Source organism: Polyodon spathula, chromosome 3, assembly GCF_017654505.1.
Source record: "Polyodon spathula isolate WHYD16114869_AA chromosome 3, ASM1765450v1, whole genome shotgun sequence".
NCBI lineage: Eukaryota > Metazoa > Chordata > Actinopteri > Acipenseriformes > Polyodontidae > Polyodon > Polyodon spathula.
Window position 1 is genome coordinate 62,699,375 of NC_054536.1, and position 11,924 is coordinate 62,711,298.

The following is an 11,924-nucleotide window of genomic DNA, read 5'->3' on the forward strand; positions in this document are numbered from 1 at the left end:
AAACTGTAAAAAGTACTTACTGCTTTGATTCATGGTGACAGACCTCTAAGGTTGGGTCATTATAAATGAAAGGTGCTTCAAGGTCATTAACTCGGACCCTGTAAATTCTGCATTGCTTGCTGTTGAGTTTGATTCTGTTTAAGTTGGTTACAGTTGGGAATATTGTCAGTTCCACATGTCCCTAAAAAATAATAATAATAAAAAAAAAACCTATGTTGATTAACTGATATAACAAACATTACATCTATGGAATGTTCCAAAAAAACTTGGAATCACTAAACACTAATATTCAGCTGCTGACATGGTTTCTGAAAGGATTTCTATTATCAGCACTACCAGTTTTAGAGCTACATGTGTAGTGCCCCATACTTACTTACTTTCGAGACTATTGCAGGCTCCAAACAGGGTGCACCCAGTGCTGCCCCTATATAACATTTTTTTTTTAAATAGCTGAGAGGAAGAATGTATGGGGGGTGCACCTATTTAGATCACAATACAGCAGGTTTCAAGAAGAAGAAAAATGTTGTCCCTACAGCTTAATCTACCATTGGGGAATTTAAACCAACAGCAAAAGGTCTGTTTTCTGACAGAGTAGCCTAAGTGCACAGAAGGCTAAATTGCAGAGTTTTAGGTGTAGAATTTAGCATGGTTTAGGGACACTGCAGCTGGTAAAAAAAATAAAGTATGTACATATACATGATGTAAATTGAGATCTACTCACAATGACTGATTTTCGTTGAAAGTTTATGTTGTTGATGCAGACCACCTGGTGAGTTGTACAGGACAAAAAAAAATAAAATAAGCACCAGCAGTAGAAAATATTAACTGACACAGCATTGAAACGTCAATCCCACTAAGTTTCAAAATCACATGAAATGTTACCTCTCTTATTTCGTTATAAAACAACAACAACAACAATAATAATAACAACAATAAACTGGATACTTATAATTTGTATGGTCGCGGGCTTTCAAACCCCTTGTCTCCTTTCTTCCTGTTCATTCTGCTCAGTGTCTCAATGACGTTTTGGAGTGTACGAATACTGTGGAAAAATGTATTTTGTTTATTAAGCTTTAAGGATGTATTTTTTTCAGAACCACGTGTAAAACTGTTTCACGTTAGTGTGGTTCAGTTACTTACTAGTAGCCTTGGGATGTCAATGAATGAGCTATTACCTTCACAATTCACTCTTTAAATACTTTCAACTACCCCTGATCTCCTTCGCATTGCGATATAAACTAAAGTTGACTCGTTGTTTTTAAGACAAAATACGCGATGGAATTGTTAAAATTAACATACTATATCTCTGTTAATAATATACAGTATTTCTTGTTAGGTAGGCTACTGGGAACTGTTGCAGCTCGTCGGTTCCGTGTTCCGACATTGCTAACAAATGCGTCTTAATTACACTTTTTGTTTTTGCGCGGCACCAAAACAACCAGTTTATCCATGCATCTTTTAAATTAAATCTAATGAAAATTGTTTACACAATACTAGCTAATAAAGTTTTGCTGCTATCCTTCTACCTAGACATCTCACAACAGAATGATCCCGCCAGCCTTGTAATCAGCCATTTTGTCTGTAACCTTTAACCTACCGCGTCACTCATGTACAAGTTGGTTTGTTTTTTAATTTGTTATATATTTTCTTTATAAAAGTGACGGGGGTTATGTTAGCGGTTGACTTAAAATAGACACTTTAAAACAATAAAGCAGAATGTTATTATTATTACTATTATTATTATTATTACTATTATTATTATTATTATTATTATACAACCACTACGCATGTGCAATTGACTATGCAGAAAGACAGACTTAAATTTGATCTTTTTTTTTTTTTTTTTTTTTTTGGATTATGTCTTTCCTGTCGCATGTAAATCAGAAACGACAACACAACATTTTCTCACCCTACCGATTTGAATAAAAAAAAAAAAACGTTTGGTCACTGTGGCCGTTACGTGTGTTCTGTCGTGGTTGACGGTGTTTTTTTTTTGTTTTTTTTTCAGTTCGTTCACACCACATATTACAGTGATCAGTGATCGTGCGTAGCCCACTCATAGATTATTTACATTATTGATTTTTTTCTGTATTAACTTTTATCGTCAGGACGTATTATCTATCATAAAAACGTACAGTAAATTGAGTCCACCGATCTAGAGCATGCGTATGGTGTAACTAGTGTACATTTACAGGGCAAATAGAGTCCCCTACATTGTGCTCTACGTAAATGTATGATTTATATATGCCTATAAAGTCTATTTGGTATTTGTAATTTAAATATTTGGACGTGTGATATTTTAATAGGCATAAAATCCTATCCAACTACAACTAATAATATAATTTGCATTAGGAATATCGTGAATATAATATATCAAGAAATCAAAGCTTGATTATTTGTTCCAGTCATAATAGGCTCAAGGCAATTTACTGTTACAGATTGGACTGTATTATAAAGGTACAAAGCCAAAGCATTCTTTAAAATAAACTCCATCACAGCTCAGCAAGGGAAATAAGGATACAAATAAAAACATTCAAACAAACAAACAAAAAAAAAATGTAATATGTGAAAGCATTAAAGCACAATGTATGAGGAGGTATGGTACACAGAGTAGGTATCATTATAATAATAATAATACACAGTATTAATATTGGAAATGCATTTAAATGTGTCATTTTAGTGTAAAGTTCCCATCAAGGGTGCAAGATTGTGTCAGAAGATTAAAAATGCTCATGTTATATATATATATAAATCTGTCAAAATAGAATCTAACCATGTTTTTTGCAGTCATCATAAATTAATTTACTGCATTTCCTGTGTTGTATACTACTATGAATGTTCACCTTCCTCAATTCTCTGAGTACTATATGGGTTGCTCATTGATTAAATGAGTTCTTATTTGTAACATCTGAGACCCACCAGGCAGTTTTCTGCATAAGCCAATATTCCGTTTTGCTTTAAGCTGTGTCTGTCTGTGCATGCACTGCTCAACAATTTGTTTGATTTCCCAGATACTGATGCACCAGTCATTCAGGAACAGACTCTCATGGCCCTTACGAACACACGTTTTGACCTCCACCCAAGGTGTAACTGCCTGTTATTTTACAGCTCATATACAGTACTTATATACTGACCCGTTATACCACATGACTGAAGTGATAAGTGTTCCATAAATGTGTTCATACTCCATTATCAGAATAACACTGAACCATGTTCTTATTAAACTTTGAAACAAATTAGGTTGCATGTACACAATACATATTTCTAGTTATTGCATTTTTGACTTTACAAAGTGTAAACTTAGCTATTTATAATCTGTGTATAATCAAAATGTATTTTTTGTAAGTTTTGGCTATAAACATAAAGTGTTCTTGTACAAACTGAACAATGTAGATGCTCTAATTATGTCCAATTGACAATACCAAATCCTGCACCACACAAAACACAATGTAAACTTGTGTAAGACTAATCAGATTTGACAATAAATGAGAAACTTTTTTGTATTATTTTTTATTGATTATCTTTTTGTAACAAAAACATAGAAGTTGATTTTTCTAGCACTTACGCACACTGTTAATAAACAGAAACAAAACAAACACCTAGCTCTTGAGCTCTAACTACTACACAAAGGAACCTCACTAACACAGGACAGCTAAGCTGTTTACCTGTAACATACACAGACAAAACAATACACCCCCAAAAAGGCTTTTTCACACCACCTTTTTGTTTCGGATTAAATCACCCTCAACCAGACTCCTCATACACCAGCAGCCCTGAATAGCCTGGCTGCTTTCTTTAAATACCCCGCACCTGGCTCTAATTTACAATGATAGCCAGGTGCAGGGGATAATTAACAATTAAACAATTACCAATTACCAAATCAACACAACTAACTTTAAACAAAACGTACATTTCCACCAGGGAGGAATCTGTCCCTTTCCCTACTACTTTATCTTTCTCTCTCATATATATATATATATATATATATATATATATATATATATATATATATATATATATATATATATATATATATATATATATATATATATATATATATATATATATATATATATATAATGTGTGTGTGTGCGCTAGAACAGGACATTGAACATGAATCCTTGGGGTCATTATTGAAGTGAACATAAAAAGTTTTACTAGCTTCACTCAATAATATTTCAGAAACAATATATGATACAATACATAAAGAAGTTCAATAAGTAAGAAGTAAGAAAATGTGCATACTTGCATACAAAACCAATAACCTTAACCATCAAAAAAGGGAGCCTTAAAAGGGAACCAGAAATATGTACCATGGGATCTCAGTTCTTTTGTTAGTTAAGTTGCTACTGGTTGTCTAGAATTGTACACTTTCACACTATTTTGCATGGAAGTACAAGAATACCTAGTAAGAAGAGCTCCAATTGTTTGCTTTTCACCACACAAATCTCTGTTGGAAAGAAAAGATAATTTTAATATTACTTTAACTTGAACAAAAGACATGTTGGTGTCAACAAATATTTACTGTTTGGAAAGAAGAAAAAATACTTTACACAAAGAGTGATGAGTTTACATGCATGTAAGGGGTTACCAAGCCATATTACCACTCCAGTTATGGGATCCTGTAGGAGCCAACTAGAAAGTTTGGGTTCAATCAGTTATTAAGAACTGGACTAGCACTGTTTAGAAGAATGGCCTCTCATGCCTTACTTTTCTTGTTAGCTATATTATTAACAGTTTTATAAACCTAAATTACTTACTGTATATAGAGGGAAACAGCCTCTTCGGTCCATTTTTCCCTCATGCCAAATAGACAGTTAAATCTTTCCTGTGTATCCACTGGTAAGTCTTCTACTTTTTGCAAGAAGATTGTTTCTGGCCTTGAAGATCAATCTACAAGAGCCAAACCATGTTTAGAAATAAAAGGAGACATGCCATCACCAATTATTTAAACCAAAACATAGATATTTACATTCCTGCCTGATGCTTTAGCTGAAAATTTGAATGTTTTTTGGATGTTATTGACAAATCAGATGATGCACACTTCATAATTCAACCTCCTTGGGAACTTCTCCACATTACCCATGTCACTGTTCAATTGTCTATCGCCCCTCTGCTTAAGACCATTCATAAGTAAGTACCATATAAAACTGCCTTTCTCAGCACATATACCCTTGCATTGGTTCATGTCCCTGAAAATAACGTAGCTAGGAATATTATTCTGTAGAATTGACAAACCGATAATTTTGTCATTGAGATGTTGAACAGTTTGTTTGATGTTTTTTTTTTTTTATTTACCGTAATTTACATTTTTTATAAATTAAATTGCTTTAAAAGGGCACAACTATCAAAGAAAATGTTACTATATACACGATTGCCAGTTAAGTAACACTGAGCATGATCTATTTGTTATTCCTATTGTGATATACAGTGCTTTCAAATCTGCAGCCTTAACATAACCACTAGAGGGCAGCATAGTCAGCTTTATGGAAAACACCAGAACTTCCAAATCTGTTGCATTTCATCCAGTAAACTGTACAAGATTGTGGCAGGATAATGCTGCAGCCCAAGATGTTACCAGAAGGAATCAGAGACAAAAAGCTGCAGTAGAAGCACTATGTGCGTGTTTATTACATACAAAAAAAAAAAAAAAAAAAAAAACACAAAGAAAAAGGCACAAAATAAACACTGTGCGAGAGACAAAATAAAAAGTTCACACAGAGCACAATACAGGCTGAGCATTCACCTTCATTATAAAGGTTTACACTCCAAAAACACAGGTACACTCACCTAACTTCCCCTCTCCCATACAAAGGATTGTGCCTTCCTTCTATACAAGTGGCCACTCCTCAATTAGCACACAATCACCTATCAAGAATGGCCACACCTCTAATTGCTGGCAGATTTAACCCCATCCCTGCCAACCTTACTTATTTAGGTATTTTGCCACACCGCATGGACAATATCAAAAAACAATTTTTAAAGTATTGATACGAAGATGTGCGTCAATACAAATTCTAATCATCTTTTTGTATCCCTGACTTATCAGGTTTTCCAGTTTAGTTTTGGAATATGCAACATACGTTAAAAAGTCTTAATTGTGCCTTTGTAATAACAATTAACATCCCACTTGCGCCAAATTGGAGATCTTGGCTGGGGACTCCAAGGGAGCCCTGCATTGGCCTTTGCCCTTCTACAGGGCTCGAGTGAAAAGTTGTGCAGGGCTAGTTTGCCACATTGTTTAAATATCCCTGGCTGTACCCTTGCTTTCCAGGTTCAATAGATTAGTAACACCCGCTGCTTAGGTTTGAAGGGCGATGAGGTCGGGAAGGGAGGTTGGACGTTTATCTTCAATCCACCTGATTTGTTATGTAAGTTAAAGCACATAGGCTACATTCAAAATTGGGCATTTCAATCCTTAAAGAGCTAATACAGCTTTGCATATTCTTATAGGATAAGAATTCCTTTTTCAGGTAGTGTGATATTAGAATGCCTGCTGTGTTTCTTATTTACCTTGAACTGATCCAGTCTGGTTGTCATTCCCTCTGCTGCCACACCTCCTGGAACTCAGACAAGTTAAACTTGATCGCGTTCTGTAACAGCATCTGTGCTGTAGCTCAGCACACTTTATCTTCATTCAGAGCAAAGTAAATGTCACCTGCTACTTAAAACAACAAAAGCATATTGTTCCTTAGTGCCTCACTTAGTTCTCTCTTATCTTGTAAGTTTTGTTAATCAAATTAATTTTAAAAAGTTCTCCAGGAAGAAATAGAGGTGCTTTTTTAACCTAGTTTCTAGAAAAAAAGAAAAACAGAAATGATTCCTATTCAAACATGTACTTAACATAACTCTTTGGTGTCAGTTTACTACATTCTTCCATTGCAGTGTTGTGCAAACTTTTTAAATGCCGCCCCCCTTTTTTAGCATACATATTGTCGCGCCCCCCCCCCCCCCCCCCCATATTAAAAAGTTTGACCTTGACTTTTAACAGGTGTTTTTTTTTTCCCCCAATTTAAGTAAATCGCATATTTTTTCCTTAAATCACAAAAAGTACAGATTTAGCTAAATACATACGCGTATCACAAATTCAACATTTAAAAATCAGTCTATAAATCTTTTTTGTTTTTTTTTCCCCCACTTAGCAAGTGAACAATTAGCTGACATGTTGAACCTGGGTTTCTAACAAATGAATCAGTGAATTTAAGTATTTTGTTTACACTTGGCAAGTCACCATTTAGCTAACATTTCAAACAAATAAATTAGTATAAAAAAATACATGTAACAAAATTAAAGTTTTACCTGACAGATAAACATTTACCTGACAGATAAATCTGAAAAATATTATCGTTCAGCAATTAAATCTTGGGTTTTCACAAAATGTTCTATCCTTTAAAAAAAAAAAAAAAAAAGTTTTTTTTTTTTTTTTTTTTACAGAACTGCCCCTTTAGTTATAGTCTCACCCTTCTTAGTGATTCTACACCCCCACCAGGGGGCCACGCCCCCCTGTTTGCACACCACTGTTCCATAGCCTTCTTTACAATAAACTTTGTTAAAGGTAGACCTCATTGTCTGCTTTGTCTTCATTCTCTAAAGGTAATTTTCACTCTGCAAAGTAGAACTTTAAAATGACTTATTTGCAGTAATTTTTATTAATTTGAAAGTTAATCTATAGCTTAAAATTAGGTCAGCTCACATAACAACAGTAGGTTCTTCTGCTATTTGAACATGTTAACAACTATAACACAAAACTAAAAGAACATAAGAACATAAGAACATAAGAAAGTTTACAAACGAGAGGAGGCCATTTGGCCCATCTTGCTCGTTTGGTTGTTAGTAGCTTATTGATCCCAAAATCTCATCAAGCAGCTTCTTGAAGGATCCCAGGGTGTCAGCTTCAACAACATTACTGGGGAGTTGATTCCAGACCCTCACAATTCTCTGTGTAAAAAAGTGCCTCCTATTTTCTGTTCTGAATGCCCCTTTGTCTAAACTCCATTTGTGACCCCTGGTCCTTGTTTCTTTTTTCAGGCTGAAAAAGTCCCTTGGGTCGACTCTGTCAATACCTTTTAGAATTTTGAATGCTTGAATTAGGTCGCCACGTAGTCTTCTTTGTTCAAGACTGAACAGATTCAATTCTTTTAGCCTGTCTGCATATGACATGCCTTTTAAGCCCGGAATAATTCTGGTCGCTCTTCTTTGCACTCTTTCTAGAGCAGCAATATCTTTTTTATAGCGAGGTGACCAGAACTGCACACAATATTCAAGATGAGGTCTTACTAGTGCATTGTACAGTTTTAACATTACTTCCCTTGATTTAAATTCAACACTTTTCACAATGTATCCGAGCATCTTGTTAGCCTTTTTTATAGCTTCCCCACATTGTCTAGATGAAGACATTTCTGAGTCAACAAAAACTCCTAGGTCTTCAATTTCAGTATCTCCCATATGATATTTATAATGTACATTTTTATTTCCTGCGTGCAGTACCTTACACTTTTCTCTATTAAATGTCATTTGCCATGTGTCTGCCCAGTTCTGAATCTTGTCTAGATCATTTTGAATGACCTTTGCTGCTGCAACAGTGTTTGCCACTCCTCCTACTTTTGTGTTGTCTGCAAATTTAACAAGTTTGCTTACTATACCAGAATCTAAATCATTAATGTAGATTAGGAATAGCAGAGGACCTAATACTGATCCCTGTGGTACACCGCTGGTTACCACACTCCATTCTGAGGTTTTTCCTCTAATCAGTACTTTCTGTTTTCTACATGTTAACCACTCCCTAATCCATGTACATGTGTTTCCTTGAATCCCAACTGCGTTCAGTTTGAGAATTAATCTTTTGTGCGGGACTTTGTCAAAAGCTTTCTGGAAATCTAAATAAACCATGTCATATGCTTTGCAATTATCCATTATCGATGTTGCATCCTCAAAAAAATCAAGCAAGTTAGTTAGACACGATCTCCCTTTCCTAAAACCATGTTGACTGTCTCCCAGGACCCTGTTACCATATAGGTAATTTTCCATTTTGGATCTTATTATAGTTTCCATAAGTTTGCATATAATAGAAGTCAGGCTTACTGGTCTGTAGTTACCTGGTTCAGTTTTGTTTCCCTTTTTGTGGATCGGTATTACGTTTGCAATTTTCCAGTCTGTCGGTACCACCCCTGTGTCAAGAGACTGCTGCATGATCTTGGTTAGCGGTTTGTAAATTACTTCTTTCATTTCTTTGAGTACTACTGGGAGGATCTCATCCGGCCCAGGGGATTTGTTTATTTTAAGAGCTCCTAGTCCCTTTAACACTTCTGCCTCAGTTATGCTAAAGTTATTTAAAACTGGATAGGAACTGGATGACATGTGGGGCATGTTGTCAGTATCTTCCTTCGTAAAAACTTGTGAAAAGTAATCATTTAATATATTTGCTATTTTTTTTCTTCATCTACGATTTTGCCATTTGTATCTCTTAAACATTTAGTCTCCTCTTTGAATGTTCGCTTGCTGTTGTAATATTGGAAAAACATTTTGGAATTGGTTTTAGCTCCCTTAGCAATGTTCATTTCTATTTCTCTCTTGACCTTTCTAACTTCCTTTTTGACTTGCATTTGCAGTTCTGTGTACTCTTTCTGTGTACTTTCTTTTTGGTCCTTTTTTAATGCTCTGTAAAGTGCCTTTTTTCACTGAATATTTTTTTTAATTGATCTATTAAACCGTTTTGGCAATTTAGTTTTACATTTACTTTTGTCTACTTTAGGGATATAATTGTTTTGCGCCTCTAGTACTACATTTTTGAAGATTTTGTTTTCTCTATTTTACTCCAATCTACTTCTGTAAGTCTCTGTTTCATACCTTCATAGTTTGCTTTTCTAAAATTGTAAACCTTAGCTTTAGTCATTACTTTTGGGGATTTAAAAAACACTTCAAATGAGACCATGTTGTGGTCTGAGTTTGCCAGTGGTTCTCTGACCTCTGTTTTAGTTATTCTATCTTCGTTATTTGAAAAGACTAAATCAAGGCATGCCTCCCCTCTAGTCGGTGCCTTGACAAAAGGGAAGGAACAGTGAGAACAAGGAAATCCCTTTTTAGGGGAAACATACAATAACATGCAGTCCGTGTGTGAGTTTGAAATACAAAATACACCATTTCCAACCAAACTACAAGATTGTTAATCAACATATTCCCTGTGAGTAAACCTCAACAAAGAAAATCAAATCGAAATCAAACTTCTGCCTTTCATGGCGAGCCATCCCAAGGCACTTTTAACAAAAAGAAAAGAACATTCAGAAGTGCATTCAGTACAATAAGAACAATATAAACAATTCTAACAGCAAAAGAAAAGGACATTTTAAAATTATAGCAAATAAAGCAAAAGACGAAGCACTTGAACCAAATAAACAGGGCTAAAACTATATATATAGAGCTGCAGTCACTCTAATTTACCAGCAAATAACATTACCTTCTGCTGTGTATCGCTTGCCATAGCAGTTCAAGCAATGTTCAATCAGCTCCCTAAAAAAATGGAAAAAGAGCAGCAAATATTACTCCTAAATACCTACATATGTATGGTAGAGTGGCTGATGGTAAGGCTGGACAATGGCAGGAAGACACACACACACACATAGACTGGAGGCTGCAGTTTGAAACACTTTTTCGCAATTTTATTCTTTACACAGCAGATAATAAACAAAAAGACAAATAAAGTAACCAAAGAGGAGATTTCTTTCGGCTATTACACCATTAAATGCAACAGTAAGAAGTCGCAATTGTAGCTAAACTTTTATTATTGAACATTTAGATACTTACTTTGGTTCAAGGGGTCCAAGCTCCTCTAGACAAACATGCAAACGAACTTCACTGAATGACCAGGATTCTGAATCCACTAGTTGCGTAATATGACTCAAAATTTTCATCTAGTAGTCAAACTCCAGAATCGTCCAGTATCCTAAAAAAGAAATAATAAATATACACAATATCAGCTCATTTAAAATGCATCAGCATTCATGTACCCCCAGCCAAACTCCTGATTGCATGGCACACCACCCACACCTCGCAGTAGTGTCTACGAGTCACTAAGGACCCAAAATAAACACTTCTTTAAAACATGGCCTTAATTGAATTATTTTATTAAAATCAGAAGTGCGCACGCCTTCAATCTTGCAGGCATGGATAACCTGAAGTTGGTTTAACAGTTCTTGCTCGCTTGCTTGAATTCTTTCCAACAAGTCACCTGTAGAGTACTAGAAAGGTCAAACAAAAACATATGGTGATAAATATAAAATAATCATCACAGTTCAACTCATTCAATAAAATAATTTTGTAATGGCACAAAAAACTAAACAGAACACCATCTAAGAAAATGAGTACTGCCGTACAAACAGCTATGTTAGTAACATAATTCCCCGTCACAGCTGTAAATTCAAAATGAGAGCTATCAGTAGAATGAAAAAGTTGATGACCATCTATCAACAGTATACAGAATAATATGATTATATCCAAAGAACCTGATGCTATCTAATACTTATACTAACCAAGGTTAAAACCAAGTTTCATTACAGTTGGATAAGTGGTTCTCCGAACATTATACATGGAGGATGTATGGACATATCCTCAGAATCGCACATTCTCAGCAACTTTTGTTAAATAATGTTATTGCGAATTTTCAAAAGGATGAGCAATCCTACAAATACATGCAGAAATGTCTGAAGAGGTACAGCATGCACTCATAACCAAAACCGAAATTGAGAATCAAAGTTTTTTAAGTTATAAAACTGAAACAAAAAAAAATAATAATAATAATTCCACAGGTGTGGTGGTGAAAACACGACACATATTGTAATGCAGGCTTCTTGCTGCTGTAATTTTAAAGTTGTAACACATCCGTTATCTACAATTACACATACCAAAATAGTTTTGAACAGCGATTCCAT

At 34.9% G+C, this 11,924-nt stretch overlaps 1 protein-coding gene and 1 pseudogene across 3 annotated transcripts in view; both read right to left on the reverse strand.

Annotated features, from left to right (window-relative positions):
• LOC121313287 (transcription initiation factor TFIID subunit 2) overlaps window positions 1-1,611 on the reverse strand; it is a 47,504-nt gene extending 45,893 nt beyond the window's left edge. Inside the window, exons 1-4 of one of the 3 annotated variants that reach the window (XM_041245665.1) lie at window positions 1,527-1,611; window positions 950-1,042; window positions 722-776; window positions 21-181 (exon numbers count right to left, since the gene is read on the reverse strand). In XM_041245665.1, coding sequence (XP_041101599.1) covers window positions 21-181; window positions 722-776; window positions 950-1,042; window positions 1,527-1,534 — 317 coding nt within the window. In that variant the 5' untranslated portion in view covers window positions 1,535-1,611. Of the gene's footprint in view, window positions 1-20; window positions 182-721; window positions 777-949; window positions 1,043-1,140 lie in introns of all 3 variants that reach the window. The other 2 variants (XM_041245667.1, XM_041245666.1) reach the window with 2 other exon arrangements.
• Window positions 1,612-4,100: 2,489 nt separating this feature from the next.
• LOC121309190 lies at window positions 4,101-11,924 on the reverse strand (annotated as a pseudogene).